Source organism: Piliocolobus tephrosceles, chromosome 21 (assembly GCF_002776525.5).
Source record: "Piliocolobus tephrosceles isolate RC106 chromosome 21, ASM277652v3, whole genome shotgun sequence".
NCBI lineage: Eukaryota > Metazoa > Chordata > Mammalia > Primates > Cercopithecidae > Piliocolobus > Piliocolobus tephrosceles.
Window position 1 is genome coordinate 32,304,591 of NC_045454.1, and position 18,522 is coordinate 32,323,112.

The window sequence follows — 18,522 nt, forward strand, 5'->3', positions numbered from 1 at the left end:
TTTAAAAAAAGTGTAGAATTGGATTGTTTGTAAAACAAAAGAGAAATGCTACAGATGATGGATGCCTCACTTCACCCTGTTATTATTATATGTTGTATTCCTCTATTAAAATATGCCATAGGCTGGACGTGGTGGCTCAAGCCTGTAATCCCAGCACTTTGGGAGGCCAAGGCGGGTGGATCACCTGAGGTCAGGAGTTCAAGACCAGCCTGGCCAACATGGTGAAAACCCATCTCTACTAAAAATACAAAAATTAGCCGGGCTTGGTGGTGGGTACCTGTTATCCCAGCTACTCGGGATGCTGAGGCAGGAGAGTCGCTTGAAACCAGAAGGCAGAGGTTGTACTGAGCCGAGATCGTGCCAATGCACTCCAGCCTGGGTGAAAGAGTGAAACTCAGTCTCAAAAAACAAACAAACAGACAAAAGAATCTCTCTTATCTTTGATGCAGCAACAATTAATCCCATGCTTTCACATGTAATCCAACAGGAATGAAGACACAGCAGGAAATAATTTCAGAGTTGAATGATGACATTATTCACTTTTCAAAAAATCTGTAATATTTTTCAAGAAATAAAAGTATACTTTGAATGTAGTCATAACTCTGCAAAAAACCTTCTGATCCTCTTAAAAGTTCTATACAAATAATTTTTCTACCAACTTTAGTTTTAGATTTTCTATACTCAGCACTCTGATTTATTATATCTGAAGTGTCAGTACCTTATATATTTCTACCACAAATTCTCTGATATTTGCATAGACAATTATGGATTAAATATTTTACTTTTATTGCATCTGGAAAAATATGTTCTAGTATAACTCTGTTGATTTCTAAGCTGTAGTTTTTGAAAACTTGTTTTTCCAAATTTGTTATATTTGCACAATTTTTCAATATAAATTCCCTGATGTTGAACAAAGTTTGACCAACTGCTTCAGAGTTTTCCTCTAGAAGAAAATGTCTACAATAAGATCTGTGATACAAGTAAAGGCACTACATTCCTCTTTATATTTGTAATGTTCAACTTCAAAATAAATACTCTTCACTATAAAAGCTTATATTTTCTGAAAGATCTTTTGACAGTAATTGCACTTATAATACTTTTATTAAGCATGAACTCTCTGGTGTTGAGTAAAATGTGAGCAGATATTAATGGTTTTTTCATAGTCTTTATATTTGTATAATTTATCTCAAGTATAAATGCTTTCCTGGCAATAAAGTGTGAGCATTGGTTAAAAGTTTTGCCACATTGTTCAAGTGTGACAACCATTGAAAGGCTTTGTCTCACTCCTCAGATTTCTAGGATTTCTCACCAGTATAATTTTTTTCATGGTTAGAAAAGTTTGAGGCATTGTCAAAAGTAGTCACATTGTTCTGATTGGTAGAGTTTCTCTCCAGTATAATTATCTTACGTCTGTTAAGAATTGAGGGCTTCTTAAAGGCTTTGCCATGTTTTTCACACTTGTAGGGTTTCTGTACAGTATAAATTTTTTTTGACATGAAGTCTTACTCTGTTGTCAAACTGGAGTGCAGTAGTGCAATCTTGGCTCACTGCAACCTCCGCCTCCCAGGTTCAAGCGATTCTCCTGCCTCAGCCTCCCAAGTAGATGGGAATACAGACATGCGCCACCACACCCAGATAAATTTTGTATTTTCAGTAGAGTCAGGGTTTCACCATGTTGGCCAGGATGGTCTCGATCTCTTGACCTCATGATCTGCCTGCTCAGCCTCCTAAAATGCTGGGATTACAGGCATGAACCACTGCACCCAGCCAATTTTTAATGCTTAGTAAGAGTTGAGGACTGCTTAAAGGCTTTCCCACATTCTTCACATTTGTAGAGTTTCTCTCCAGTATGAATTATTTTGTTTAATAAGGTTTGAGGACTGGTTAAATGCATTGCCACATTCTTCACAGTTGTAGGGTTTCTTTCTAGTATGAATTTTCCTATGTTTAGTAAGAGTTGAGGATTGGTTAAAGGCTTTACCACATTCTTCACATTTGTAAGATTTCTCTCCTGTATGAATTATCTTATGTTTAGTAAGATTTGAGGATCGGTTAAAAGCTTTGCCACATTCTTCACATTTGTAGGGTTTCTCTCCAGTGTGAATTCTCTTATGTGTAGTAAGGATTGACGACTGGCTAAAAGCTTTGCCACATTCTTCACATTTGTAAGGTTTCTCTCCAGTATGAATTATCTTATGTGCAGTAAGTTGTGGGGACCGGTTAAAGGCTTTTCCACATTCTTCACATTTGTAGGGTTTCTCTCCAGTATGAATCATCTTATGTGTAGTAAGGTTTGAGGACTCATTAAAGGCTTTGCCACACAATTCACATTTGTAAGGTTTCTCTCCAGTATGAATTCTTTTGTGTTTAGTAAGGGTTGAGGACCAATTAAAGCCTTTGCCACATTCTTCACATTTGTAAGATTTTTCTCCAGTATGAATTATCTTATGTTTAGTAAGATATGAGAATCGGTTAAAAGCTTTGTCACATTCTTCACATTTGTAAGGTTTCTCTCCAGCATGAATGAACTTATGTGTAGTAAGGGTTGAAGACTGGTTAAAAGCTTTGCCACATTCTTCACATTTATAGGGTTTCTCTCCAGTATGAATTATCTTATGTGTAGTAAGGTGTGAGGACCGGTTGAAGGCTTTGCCACATTCTTCACATTTGTATGGTTTCTCTCCAGTATGAATTATCTTATGTGTAGTAAGGGTTGAGGACTGCTTAAAAGCTTTGCCACATTCTTCACATTTGAAGGGTTTCTCTCCAGTATGAATTCTCTTGTGTCTAGTAAGGGTTGAGAACCATTTAAAGGCTTTGCCACATTCCTCACATTGGTAAGAATTCTCTCTAATATGAATTCTTTTATGTTGACTTAGGTGTAAAAGCATGCAAAATGATTTGCCACATTTTTTACATTTGAAAGGTTTCTTTCCAGTATGTCTTGTCTTATGTCTATTTGCATTTAAAAATTTATGAAAGACTTTCACATATTTATCACATGGAAATATTTTGCTCTGGGTAGTTGTCAAACACTGGTTTAGTTCATTATAACCTTCTTTGTACACCTTATACTCATCTACACTTGTGGAGCCTTTTCTTAACTGTAAATTCTCATGTTCACATTTTCCATATCTTCTCAGTATTACTTGTTGAAAAGAATCTTTTATGTCTTGCTCTGGCCAAAGGTCTTTGGTAAAATAAGAACACATAGCTGAAAGAAAGAAAAACAACAAATTATTCAACTTACTAGACTCTGATAAACATACTTTACAAATCTAACCTATGTTATACAAACTACATAAGCAAGATGCCATAATAAAACACCATAGGCCCTAAATCCTTCATAGACATATAACTGTAATAAAAACATACTGACCAAAATACATTTGAGGACAACTTAAAATAAGTGTGTAAATTTCCCCAGGTGAGTACACAGGTGAGTACACAGGAATGAAAAGACACAGAAGAACAAGAAAAGTCTGTTGCATTTAGCCAACACAATTCTTCCTACTCAACAATATAACATGGTGCCTTTCTAAGTAAATTGCTAACTTTTCATTTCTTTTTTAATAAACAAGTAACATACTGACACATATATCTATATTACTTGCTTCTAGGGGCCTTTCCAGAAACTGGTCTCCCAGAACATAAAGTGCTGAAAGAAATGGTGGTGTATTTTGGAATTACAGTTTGGGTCTGCTGAGACCAAAGGTAAATGTTACAGCAGCAGAAAGACTGCAGTACCACAGACAGAAAACAGATATAGCAAATGATTGCTGATGAAGATGAAACAGAAATTCCTTTAACTAAAAAATAAACACAAAATTTTAGACAAGACACACTCTAAGAACATGTTTGAGAGTCTCACAGGACCTCAAACCAAGATAATTGTTTTCAGACTACGCCAGGACAAAGTTACATTATAAACAATGTGACAGGTAGCTTTATTTAATGTCCAAATATTAATCAAAGATTACAATGAATACAAAATAGGGCAAAATCCTTCCATCAAAATTATAAGATTTTCAGAAAGAAACCATAAAAAAGATGTATATATTAATTTTTAAAATTGAAAATAAACTGAATACTCAATGAGTAAAATAGGAACACAGAACTACAGAAAATCAGAAAAAAATGAAGAACAAAAATATTTTAAATACCCCAAAAAACAGAAATTATAAAGGAAACTATAAAAAATTTGGAAAGAAAAAATAATGTCAAAATGAAGAAGCTCAACAAACACACTAGGATACACACAAAGATATTTATAACAAACACATATGTAAGCACAATTTCGAAGAAGAGAATGGAGCTGCAAGATAAAAACAACATGTCATTTACAAGTATAGTCTTATGAGATAGCTGGTAAACTGTCAAAAAAACTTTGCGGGCCAGAAGGAAACTGTGTGATATAGTCAAAGTCCTGAAAAAAATCACTATCAAGTTAGAATAATACCATCAGCATATCTGTCCTGCCAAGTAAAAAGAAAAAAACCTTCAAAAATAACCAAATACTGAAAAAGTATATTGGCTCTTCATATGCCTTACATATAAAAGGTGCTGATAACCATTGCTGCTACTGAAAATAACATGATTCAACAAAACAACACAACATCATATAAAATACATTATTCTCTGGGGAAAAAAATGCACATACACAAAAATGGAAGTTCTTAGCATTATAATAATAGTGCAAAAATATTAATTATTCTTTAAAACTTGAAAAGTAAAAGCATAGAAATCACTATAAACATTTGTTAGTGAATATACAACATAAAATATATAATTGGTAACATCAATGACAAATTTGAAGGCAGATATAATGAGAAAAAAATTTTTCAATGCAACTGAAGTTCTTTTTTTTTTTTTTTCTTTTGATATGGAGTCTCACTCTGTCACCAGGCTGGAGTGCAGCGGTGCAATCTTAGCTCACGGCAAAATCTACCTCCTGAGTTCAAGTGATTCTCCTGCCTCAGCCTCCCAAGTAGCTGGGACTACAGGGGTGCATCACCATGCCCAGCTAATTTTTGTATTTTTTTTTTTTTTTTTGAGATGGAGTCTCGCTCTGTCGCCCAGGCTGGAGTGCAGTGGCCAGATCTCAGCTCACTACAAGCTCCACCTCCCAGATTCACGCCATTCTCCTGCCTCAGCCTCCGGAGTAGCTGGGACTACAGGCGCCCGCCACCGCGCCCAGCTAATTTTTTGTATTTTTAGTAGAGACGGGGTTTCACCGTGGTCTCGATCTCCTGACCTTGTGATCCGCCCGCCTCGGCCTCCCAAAGTGCTGGGATTACAGGCGTGAGCCACCGCGCCCGGCCAATTTTTGTATTTTTAGTAGAGATGGGGTTTCACCTTGTTGGCCAGGATGGTCTCGATCCCTTGACCTTGTGATCCGCCCGCCTCGACCTCCCAAAGTGCTGGGAATATAGGTGTGAGCCACCGCACCTGGCCTGAAGTTCATTTTTTACCAGATTAAAATACATTGTTGTATCTTTTAGAGGTTTTATATAATCCCCAAGGTAACCCCAAGAATATATTTGCATAGATACATAAAATAAATGGGAAAGAAATAAAAGCATATCAAGATAAGTATAACAAAGACACAAAGACAGAAAAAGAGAAAATGAGGAACAAAGATACAAGAAGCAAATAAAACAATAACAGTAGTAAGTCTTCATAAGTGGAGAAAAATAAAATTCTTTTGAGACAAGTAAATGCTAAGGGAACACAAAGAAGCGCTAAGGTTAAGGAGAAAAAACCATTACCAGTCATTGCAAAAACACACTGAAGTACAAAGATCAAACAACTACATCAACAACTCTGCAAAATAAGCAGTTAGCACCACTTGGACAGAACCAAATCACACATAACAATATTAACCTTAAATGTAATAGGCTGAATACCTCAATTCAAAGACACAGAAGGGCAAGCTGGATCAAGAGTCACGACATAGTTCGGGACCAGCCTGGCCAACATAGTGAAACTCCATCTCTACTAAAAATACAAAAAATTAGCTGGGTGTGGTGGCGGGCGCCTGTAATCCCAGCTACTCAAAACCACACAGCTACATCAAAACTGAACAACCTACTCCTGAATGAATTTCCTGAATGAACAACTTGCTCCTCTTTATTTCTGGGTAAATAATACAACTAAATCAGAAATCAAAAAAGTATTTGAAAACAATGAGAATGAAGAGACAATGTACCAGAATCTCTGGAACACAGCTAAAGCAGTATAAGAGGGAAATTTATAGCACTAAATACTCACATCAAAAAGCTAGATCTTAAATGGACACCCTAACATCATAACTAAAAGAACGAGAAAACCAAGAGCAAACAAAACTTAAAGCTAGCAGAAGACAAGAAATAACCAGATTCAGACTGGAAGTGAATGACACTGAGACCCAAAAAACCCTTCAAAAAACTCAATGAATCCAGGAGCTGTTTTTTTTTTTTTTTTTTTGACAAAATTAATAAAATAGACTGCTAGCTAGACTAATAAAGAAAAAAAGAGAGAAGAATGTAATAGACAATAAAAGTGATAAAGGGGATCTCATCATTGACCCCACAGAAATAAAAACAATGTTCAGAAAATACTATAAACACCTCTGTTTACATAAACTGGAAAATCAAGAAGAAATGGAAAAATTCCTGGACACACCTATCCTTTCAAGACTGAACCAGAAGAAATTGAATCCCTGCATAGACCAATAACAAGTTCTGAAATTGAGGCGGTAACAAATAGTCTACTAACCAAAAAAGTCCAGGATCAGATAAATTTATAGCTGAATTCTACCAGAAGCACAAAGAGGATCTGGTACCATTTCTTCTGAAACTATTCCAAATGATGGAAAAGGAGGGGTCTCTCCTTAACTCATTCTATGAGGCCAGCATGGCAGAGATATAACAAAACAAAACAACAACAACACACACACACATACACACAAAAACTTTCAAGCCAATATTCCTGATAAACATCAATGCAAAAATTCTCAATAAAATACTCGCAAAGTGAATCCAGCAGCACGTTAAAAAGCTTTATTTCTGGGATGCAAGGCTGGTTCAACATACAAAAATTGATGTAATTCAAGTCAGCTTTATTTCCAGGATGAAAGGTTGGTTCAACATACAAAAATCGATGTAATTCATCACATAAACAGATCTAAAGACAAAAACTACATGATTATCTCAAAAATGCAGAAAAGGCCTTCGATCAAATTTAAAATCCCAACATGTTAAAAACTCTCAATAAACAAGGTATTCACGAAACATACATCAAAATAATAAGAGCTATCTATGACAAACCCATAGCCAATACAAAAGGGCAAAAGCTGGAAGCATTCCCCTTGAAACCTGGCACTTTTCCTCTCCCACCACTCTTATTTAACATAGTATTGCAATTTCTGGCCAGGGAAATCAGGCAAGAGAAATAAATAAGTGATATTCAAACAGGAAGTCAAACTGTCTCTGTTTCTGGACGACATGATCCTAGATGTAGAAAGCCCCATTGTCTCAGCCCAAAAGCTTCTTCATCTTATATGCAACTTCAGCAAAGTCTCAAGATACAAAATCAATGTGCAAACATCACAAGCATTTTAATATACCAACAATAAACAAGCAGAGAGCCAAATCATAAATAAACTCCCATTCACAAATTAGAGAACAAAGTACCAAGAAATAAATCTAACAAAGGAAGTGAAGGACCTCCCCAAGGAGAACTACAAACCACTGCGTAAGAAAATCAGAGAGGACACAAATAAAAAAGACAGAAAGAATCAATATTGTAAAAATGCCCATACTGCTCGAAGTAATTTATAGATTCCACGCTATTCTGACTAAACTACCACTAACATTCTTCACAGAATTAGAAAAAAAAATTTTTAAACTCATATGAAAACCCAAAAGACCCCATACAGCCAAGAGAATTCTTTTTCTTTTCTTTTCTTTTTTTTTTTTTTTGAGACAGAGTCTCACTCTGTCACCCAGGCAGGAGTGCAGTGGCATGATCTCAGCTCACTGCAACCTCCACCTCCTGGGTTCAAGCGATTCTCCTGCCTCAGCCTCCCAAGTAGCTGGGATTACAGGAATATGCCACCATGCCCGGCTAATGTTTTGTATTTTTAGTAGAGGCAAGGTTTCACCATGTTGTCCAGGCTTCTCTCGAACTCCTGACCTCAAGCAATCCACCCACCTCGGCCTCCCAAAATGCTGGGATTACAGGCATAAGCCACTGCACCTAGCCTAGCCAAGAGAATTCTAAGCAAAAAGAACAAGGCTGGAGGCATCATGGTATCCAACTTCAAACTATAATACAAAGCTGTAGTAACCAAAGCTGCCTGGTACTGTTATAAAAACATACATATAGACCAATGGAATAGACGAGAGAACTCAGAAATAAGACTACATATCTACAACCATCTGATCTTTGAAAACCCTGACAAAAACAAGCAATGGAAAAGCATTCCCTTTTAATAAATGGTGCTCGGAGAATTGGCTAGCCATATGCAGAAAACTGAAATTGGACCCCTTTCTTACGCCTATACAAAAATTAACTCAAAATGAATTAAAGACTTAAATGTGAAACCCAAAACTACAAGAACCCTTGAAGAAAATCTAGGCAATACCATTCAGGACATAGGCATGGACAAAGATTTCACGATGAAAACGTCAAAAGCATTTGCACCAAAAGCAAACATTGACAAATGGGATCTAATGAAACTAAAGAGCTACTGCACAGCAAAAGAAATTATCACCAGGTGTGGTGGCTCATGCCTGTAATCCCAGCGCTTTGGGAGGCTGAGGGGGTTGGATGAGGATGGGGTCCGAAGTTCAAGACCAGCCTGGCCAAGATGGTAGAACCCCATTTCTACTAAAAATACAAAAATTAGCCAGGCATGGTGGCAGGCACCTGTAATCCCAGCTACTCTAGTAGCTGAGGCAGAGAATTGCTTGAACCGGGAGGTGGAGGTTGCAGTGAGCCGAAACCGCACCACTGCACTGCAGCCTGGGTGACAGAGCAGGACTCTGTCTGGAAAAGAAAAGGGGAGGGGAGGGGAGGGGAGAAAAGAAAAGAAAAGAAAAAAGAAAATTATCATCAGAGTGAACAGACAATCTACAGAATGGGAGAACATTTTTGCAATCTATTCATCTGACTAAGGTTAATATCTAGAGTCTACAAAGAACTTAAACAAATTTACAAGAATTAACCCCATTAAAAAGTGAACAAAGGCCGGGCACAGTGGCTCATGGCTATAATCCCAGCACTTTGGGAGGCTGAGGTGGGTGGATCACCTGAGATTGGGAGTTTAAGAACAGCCCTGACCAACATGGAGAAACTCCAACTCTACTAAAAATACAAAAAATTAGCCAGGCAAGGCGGCACATGCCTGTAATGCCAGCTACTCGGGAGGCTGAGGCAGGAGAATCACTTGATCCTGGGAGGCAGAGGTTGCAGTGAGCTGAGTTTGTGCCATTGCATTCCAGCCTGGGCAATAAGAGCAAAACTCGGTCTCAAAAAAAAGAAGAAGAAAAAAAAAGTGAGCAAAGAAGAAGAAGAAGCACTTCTCAAAAGTAGACATTTATGTGGAGCTCAACATCAGTGATCATTAAAGAAATGGAAATCAAAACCACAATGAGGTACCGTCTCACACCATTCAGAATGGTGATTATTAAAAAGTCAAAAAACAACAGATGGTGGTGAAACTATGGAGAAATAGAAATGCTTTTACACTTTTGGTGGGAATGTAAATTAGTTCAACCATTGTGAAAGCCAGAATGGTGATTCCTCAAAGACCTAGAACCACATACACTATTGGACCCAACAATCCCATTACTGGGTATATACTCAAAGGAATATAAATCATTTTATTATGAAGATACATGGATGTGTATCTTCATTGCAGCAACATTCACAATAGCAAAGACATGGCATCAACCCAAATGCCCATCTATAACAGACTGGATAAATAAAATGTGGTACATATGCACCATCAAATACTATGCAGCCATAAAAAGGAACAAGATCATATACTTTGCAAAGACAGAGAAGGAGCTGGAAGCCATTATTTTCAGCAAACTAATACAAGAACAGAAAACCAAACACCACATGTTCTCACTTATAAGTGGGAGTTGAACAATAAGAATACATGGACATATGGAGGGAAACAACACACACTGGGGTCTGTCACGGGGAGGGAGAGCATCAGGATAAACAGCTAATGCATGCAGGGCTTAACACCGAGGTGAGGGGTTAATAGGTGCAGCCAACCACCACAGCACACGTTTACTTATGCAACAAACCTGCACATCCTGCACATGTATCCTGGAACATAAAATTTAATTTACTTTAATTTAAAAAAAGAGCAACAATAAAACTGGTAATAGTGACTTTATATCTTTAAGCAACCATTTAAAAAATAAATTAAATTACTTAATAAAAATAATGTAATCTCAGAATGTTGGGAGGCCGAGGGAACTTTAACTCAAGAGTTTGAGACCAACCTAGACAACATGGCAAAAAACTGTCTCTACAGAAAAAAGTACAAAAAACTATCTGGGTTTGGGATGGCACACATTTGCAAACCGGCTACTCAAGAGACTGAAATGAGATCATCTGAGTTTGGGAGGCTGAGGTTGCAGTGAGTGATGATCATGCCACTGCAAACCAGCCTGGATGACAGCATGAGACTTTATCTCAAAAATAAATACATTGGCCAGGCGCAGTGGCTCATGCCTGTAATCCCAGCACTTTGGGAGGCCGAGGTGGGCAGATGACAAGGTCAGATTGGAACCAGCCTGACCAACATGGTAAAACCCTGCCTCTACTAAAAAATACAAAAATTAGCCACAACGCCTGTAGTCCCAGCTACTTGGGAGGCTGAGGCAGGAATATCACTTCAATTCAGGAGGTGGAGGTTGCAGTGAGCAGAGATCATGGCTCTCCAGCCTGGGCGACAGAAAGAGACACGATCTCAAAAAAATAAAAATTAAATTAAATTTTTCTTTTATAAAAAGAAAAAGAAATAAGATGCCTTAATAGCTTAAGTTAAAAAGTACACAATCTGCTGTCTATAAGAGACGTATTTTAGCATTGAGTCAAATAGGTTGAAAGTAACAGAAGTGGCCGGGCGCGGTGGCTCAAGCCTGTAATCCCAGCACTTTGGGAGGCCAAGACGGGCGGATCACGAGGTCAGGAGATCGAGACCATCCTGGCTAACATGGTGAAACCCCGTCTCTACTAAAAAATACAAAAAACTAGCCGGGCGATTTGGCGGGCGCCTGTAGTCCCAGCTACTCGGGAGGCTGAGGCAGGAGAATGGCGTAAACCCGGGAGGCGGAGCTTGCAGTGAGCTGGGATCCGGCCACTGCACTCCAACCTGGGCGGCAGAGCGAGACTCCGTCTCAAAAAAAAAAAAGAAAGTAACAGAAGTGAAAAAAATCTATATTCCATGCAAATAGTAACCACAATTGGGTGAGGTGGTAATAATTATATTGTATATAATATGCTTGTATATAACAACATAGGACATATGCTTGTATATAATAGCATAGGACAAACACGATATTATATAATGGTCAAATTTGTCAATTTACCAGGAATCTGTAACTATCATATCTATTTATATGTATACGTATATATGACATAAGGGCTCCAAAATATATAAAGCAAACTTTGACAAAGGTGAAGGAAGAAATACATAGCAACATAATTGTGGAGATCAAGACCTCATTTGCAACAACAAATAGAAAATTCAGATAAAATATCAGCAAGAAAACAGAAAACAGACATTATAGACTGTATTAACTATTTTGCATATACAGGAATACCTGAGTGTGTAACTTATAAAGAAAGAAGGTTTATTTGGCTCAGCAGACTGTACAAGAAAGGTGTAACAGCATCTGCTTCCGGTGAGGATCTCAGGAAACTTACAATCATGGTGGAAGACAAAGAGTAACTTTGGCACCTGTAATCCCAGTTACTCAGGAGGCTGAGGCAGGAGAGTCGCTTGAACCCAGGAGGCAGAGGTTGCAGTGAGCTGAGATTGTGCCATTACACTCCAGCCTGGGTGAGACAGTGAGACTCCCCCTTCCCCAAAAAAAAGAAAAAATAATTGAACTAAATTTTCATCAGAAAAGATATCCAAATGGGAAAAACCATTTGAAAAGAAAAGCAAAATTAATGATTTGTAGAGAAATGCATAAAAATAAAAATGAGGCCAGGAGTGGTGGCTCACGCATGTAATCCCAGCACCTTGGAAGGTCAAGGTAGATGGATCGCCTGAGGTCAGGAGTTCAAGACCAGCCTGGCCAACATGGTGAAACCCCCATCTCTACTAAAAATATAAAAATTAGCCTGGCATGGTGGCAGACACCTGTAACTTCAGCTACTCAGGAGACTGAGGCAGGAGAATTGATGGAACCCAGGAGGCAGAGGTTGCAGTGAGCTATCATGCCATTGCCTGGGTGACGACAGCAGGCCTGGATGACGACAGCAACACTCCCTCTCAAAAACTAAAAAATAATAAATAAATCTCATTACAATGGCCACTACAGTATATGTTTGAAAACATACATGTTTTTTAAAACACCAAATCTGTTGATGATGCAATGAAAATAAAGCCTACATTGATTGCTGGTAGAAAATGAGGAAGCAGCCATTATTCTAAAATGTTATAAATGCTTCTTAAATAATTAACAATGGAATTATCAAATACAGCAATCCCACTCTTATCAATCTATATCCAAAATATCCAACACAGGACCTGGGACATATTTGAATATCCATGTTTATTGTATCCGTATTCACAAAAGCCAAAAGGCGGAAGCAACCCAGGTGTCTCTTAATTTATAAACACATCAAAAATGTAACATATACATTCAATGAAATATTATCACAGAAATCAAAATTATCAAATATTATAATTAAATCAAATATTATCAAAGAAATCTTGTCACATTTTAAGATAAATTTTGAAAATATTATGTCACTTGAAATAAGCTAGAAACAAAATAATGAATACAATTCCACTTATATGAGATATCTTAAGTAGTCACACTCATAAAAACAGAAAGTGGAAGGGTGTTCGTCATGGGCTGGGGAGAGGGTAAAATGGGTTCTTGTTACTTAAATGGATATTGGGTTTTAGTTTCACAACATGTAAAATTTCTACAAGTCTTTTGCATAACAGTGTGAATGTATTTAACATCCCCGAAATGTACAGCTTCTTTTTGAGACAGGGTCCACTCTGTCACCCAAGCTAAAGTGCAGTGGCACAATTTTGTCTCACTTTAGCATCAAACTCCTAGGCTCAAGTAATCCTCCCTAAATCTCCCAAATAGCTGGGTCCACAGGTACACAACACTATGCCTGGATACTTTTTCAAAATTTTGTAGAGAGGAAATCTCCATATGTTGCCCAGGCTGGTCTCAAACTTTGGGGCTCAAATGATAGTCCTGTGTTGGCCTCCCAAAATTCAGGGATTACAGATGTGAGCCCCCACCATGTCTGGAATGTGCACTTAAATAGATTTAAGATGCTTAATTTTATGTGTTCTTTTTTGTTTTTTCTTGTTTGTTTGTTTGTTTTTTGAGACAGAATCTCGCTCTCTCACCCAGGCTGGAGTGCGGTGGCATGATCTCAGCTCACTGCAACCTCTGCCTACTGGGTTTAATGACTTTCCTGCCTCAGTCTCCTGTGCAGCTCAAATTACAGGCATATGCCACCATGTCTGGCTAATTTTGTATTTTCAGTAGAGACAGGGTTTCACCATATTGGCCAGGCTGGTCTGGAGCTCCTGACCTCAAGTGATGTGCCTGCCTCAGCTTCCCAAAGTGCTGGGATGATAGGCATGAGCCACCGTGACAGCCTGTTATGTGTTTTTATAACAATTAATTTTTCTAAAGGAAAAACAGACAAAAATACAGAATTATAAATCTTCTCAAAAATTACCTTCAAATCACAAAAGTGTCTTTCTCACACAAAGAAAATATATACGCAGTGGCTCACGCCTGTAATCCCAGCACTTTGGGAGGCCAAGGCGGGTGGATCACGAGGTCAGGAGATTGAGACCACCCTGGCTAACATGGTGAAACCCCGTCTCTACTAAAAATACAAAAAATTAGCCGGGCGAGGTGGCAGACACCTGTAGTCCCAGTTACTTGGGAGGCTGAGGCAGGAGAAGCACTTGAACCCGAGAGGCAGAGGTTGCAGTGAGCCGAGATTGTGCCACTGCACTCCAGCCTGAGTGAAAGAGCAAGACTCCGTCTCAAATATATATATATACACATATATATTCATCATTAGACACATTGTGAAAATAAGACATAAAGAAAATATTTTCATGACTACTCACTTAGACAAGATAAAACAGTCACTGAAAATCAGCTAAGAAAGAATATACATGAGATAAGTCATAACCAATAATGAGGTCATATTTATAGATAAAACATACACATATGTAATCTGATCATGATAGATGTATGGCTGACTTATCTCTTAATTAGACCTCACATTGACTTAAAGTATACAAACAGAACTGCAAATTGGTTAAAATTATAAGAAAAACTAAAAAACACAAGAAGCTGATGTTAAGAAACATACACTGAAAAAACACTAATAAGAAACTGTGTAATAAGAGACATGTTTACTCATAAAATCTGGTATGCAACATTAATGTGCCATTAAAAAAGAATTGTCTAGATAACTACAATAGCTGACTGTGTACTCAGGGAACGCAGGTATTCTGAATCACTGGCATGCACTGTGTGGCAGTAAAATTTCACAGAATATGCAGTATAATTATAAATAGTCTAATAAGAAACTTTTAAAAAAGCATGTAAAAAATGTGATACATTTAAATATATGCTATTCTTACACAAAATTGAAACTACTGTAATCCAACTTTAGAAGCAAAGAATAGCCGGGTGCGGTGGCTCAAGCCTGTAATCCCAGCACTTTGGGAGGCCGAGACGGGCGGATCACGAGGTCAGGAGATCGAGACCATCCTGGCTAACACAGTGAAACCCCGTCTCTACTAAAAAATACAAAAAACTAGCCGGGCCAGGTGGCGGGCACCTGTAGTCCCAGCTACTCGGGAGGCTGAGGCAGGAGAATGGCGTAAACCCGGGAGGCGGAGCTTGCAGTGAGCTGAGATCCGGCCACTGCACTCCAGCCTGGGCGACAGAGCGAGACTCCGTCTCAAAAAAAAAAGAAGCAAAGAATATCATTACATTGCTAAATTAAAACTTATATTTTGCAAAACAGGGTTAGAGCCTCTGATATGTAAAACAAATATTTAGAAATAAATTATGTTGGGCTGGGCACAATGGCTCACACCTGTAATTCCAGCATTTTGGGAGGCTGAGGCAGGTGGATCACAAGGCCAGGAGTTTCAGACCAGCCTGGCCAATACGGTGAAACCCCGTCTCTACTAAAAATACAAAAAACTAGCTAGGTGTGGTGGCACATGCCTGTAGTCCCACCTATTCAGGAGGCTGAGGCGTAGTCCCACCTATTCAGGAGGCTGAGGCAGAATAGCCTGAACCTGGGAGGTGGAGGTTGCAGTGAGCCAAGATCATGCCACTGCACTCCAGCCTGGGTAACAGACTGAGATAAAGAAAAGAAAAGAAAAGAAAAGGAAAAGAGAAGAGAAGAGAAGAGAAGAGAAGAGAGATTAGGAAAAGGAAGAAAGAAAAGAAAGAAAGAAGGAAATTATGTTATCATTTAGATATATGCTGAAGAAAGTGGGTGAAAATCCTTTAAATCCTTTTTACCTGCAGCAAACTTAAATTTCTAAGTAACCATTTTAGTAATATGGAGTGCCTACCAATTATCTAATTTACTTCAGGCATAACATGTAAACTCTAGCATATTGTCCTAAATGTCTGAATTGAAAATGACAGACAAGTTTGAAATGGAAAATAGAAATTAAAAATGTATAGAAAGAGTAACATCAGTGACATAAAAAAATAGAAAGTGCTCTATTTGATTATCCTCACCACAACAAAAAAATTATTCAGTCATCCCTGACAAAAAATGCCTTCAGGAGAGAGCCAGGCATCATGGCTCACATCTGTAATGACAGCTACATGGTACACTGAGGTTGGAGAATTGCTGCAGGACTGGATTTCAAGACCAGCCCGGATGATAAACAAGATCCTATCTCCAAAGTAAGTGCCTTTAAGAGAGCTTTGAGACGCAGGGAGGGAGTTGTGAAACACTGCTAAAGCCCAAGATTGAGGGGTGTTTTTTCAGAGGACAGGCACTTACTCATGTGGCAAACTACAGGACCCTTGGTTTTGGCTACAGATCAAGAAATGGCCCACCCAGCTTGGTCCAACAGAGAATTCTGAAGTTAACTCTGTAACCGTCCCAAACTCCTCCAGGTTACAGTCTAGGAAAGGTCCTACCCTTCCAGAGACCTGGAGGAAGACACCCATTTGCAGCCTTGCAGACAGGTCTACAGACCTTGGTTTTTACTGTGGTCCCTGAAGCAGTCCAATGACTCAGTTCCAGCTCTCTGAGCCACAGATCATGATCAGTTTTTCCTAAACAGAAACCCACACACAGAAATGAAGAAATCCTCTCTGGTACTCAGTGAAAGCAATACCCATTCACATCCTGATATAAGGGCCATTATACATGGAGCCAACTGCAGAAATCTGCCTTAGTGTCTGCCCTACAGATCAAAGTCTTAACGAATATATACAATCTGTCCAAAAACAAAATGGGAATTACAAATACCCAAGCCCTTGTGACAAGCCATCTAAAGGTGGACTCTAGTGCAGACCCAGCAGCTTTGTGACAAAGCTACAACCCCTCTTCACTACAAACCCAGAGGGCATCCCATCACCCTAGGGACACAACAGAAAAAGATCTTTACCTCCTGAAACCTGTTTATAAAAGCTAAGGAGTTGTTTGCTCCTTCAAATTCACAGATGCCAATATAAAACTATATTGTGCCCATTGTCAATGCTTCTATTTTAATATAGCATCAAAAGTGTGTGGCACAAGAATTAGTCAAAAACATTTTTAAGAAGCCATTGGAATTAAAGAGAAATAAGTAAAAAGTTGCTGTTTGTGGATCATATGATCTTATACATAAAAAAACCACAAATAGTACATTGAAATTTGTCCAAACAGCCAGGTGCAGTAGCTCACACCTGTAATCCCAGCATTTTGGGAGGCTGAGGGGGGCAAATCACAAGGTCAGGAGTTCAAGACCAGCCTGGCCAACATAGTGAAATCCTGTCTTGCTAAAAATGCAAAAAAAAAAAAAAAAAAAAAAAATGTAGCTGGGCATGGTGCTGGGCACCTGTAGTCCCAACTACTTGGGAGGCTGAGGCAAGAGAATCGCTTGAACCTAGGATGCGGAGGTTGTGGTGAGCTGAGATTATGCCACTGCACTCCAGCCCAGGCAACACAGTGAGACTGTGTCTCAAAAAAGGAAAAAAAAAGAAAAATTTGTCTAAACTAATAAATACAGTCAGTAACTTAACAAAATATAAAATTAACATACAAGTTATGGTTCCATACACTTAAAACAAACTATCAGATACAATAGAGGAAGAAAATAATCTTATGAATAATGGCATTAAAATAAATTTCTGAGAACAAATATAATGAAGAAGGTAAAAAATCTTTACAAAGAAATAAATAAGATATCAATGAAAAAAATTAGAGAAGACAAAAATAAATTTTAAAATATTTAATGTCAGCCGGGCGCAGTGGCTCATGCCTATAATCCCAGCACTTTGGGAGGCCGAGGTGGACAGATCACAAGGTCAGGAGTTTGAGACCAGCCTGAATAGCATGGTGAAACCCCATCTCTACTAGAAATACAAAAAATTAGCTATATGTGGTGGCACACGCCTGTAGTACCAGCTACTCAGGAGGCTGAAGCAGGAGAATCACTTGAACACAGGAGGTGGAGGTTGCAGTGAGCCAAGATTGTACCACTGCACTCCAGGCTGGTGACAGAGTGAGATTCTGTCTCAAAAAAAAAAAAAAAAAAATTTTGATGTCTAGGATTGAAAGAATAAATATTGTTAAAATGCCATATTATCTAAAGTAATCTATACATTTAATAAACTCTCTATGATAATTCCAGTGGCTTTTCTTCACAGTAGAAAATACAATTCTAAAATTTACAAGAAATTGTAATAAACTTCAAATAGCCAAAGCATTCTTGAGAAAAAAGAACAAAGCAGAGGGACATCATAGTTTATAATTTCAAACTATATTTTAAGACTATAGTAATACAAACAGGATGGAATATGCAAAAATATTAACAAGAAATGCTTAATGGAACAGAAATCACTACTCTCACATATTTCAGACAGGATTCAAAAAGAGAACTAAAAAATAATTTAACAAAGAATTTTTCAAAATTATACAGACATTTGTGTGTGCCCCAAAACAATAAAAAAGCAGTCAGATTGTACAGTCTTTTATATGCTATGAGAACTTTGGCTTTCATTATACGCTTGAAAAAAGATCCCCAAGAAAAAGTAGAATTCTTAG

The 18,522-nt window shown here is 38.1% G+C and overlaps 1 protein-coding gene across 1 annotated transcript in view; it reads right to left on the reverse strand.

Moving 5' to 3' along the window:
• Positions 1-305: 305 nt before the first annotated feature.
• LOC111524843 (zinc finger protein 431-like) overlaps positions 306-18,522 on the reverse strand; it is a 127,313-nt gene continuing 109,096 nt past the window's right edge. The window contains 3 exon segments of the mRNA XM_026448183.1: positions 306-1,489; positions 1,778-1,862; positions 1,864-2,988. Of these exon segments, the coding sequence (XP_026303968.1) occupies positions 1,400-1,489; positions 1,778-1,862; positions 1,864-2,988 (1,300 nt within the window). The 3' untranslated portion in view covers positions 306-1,399.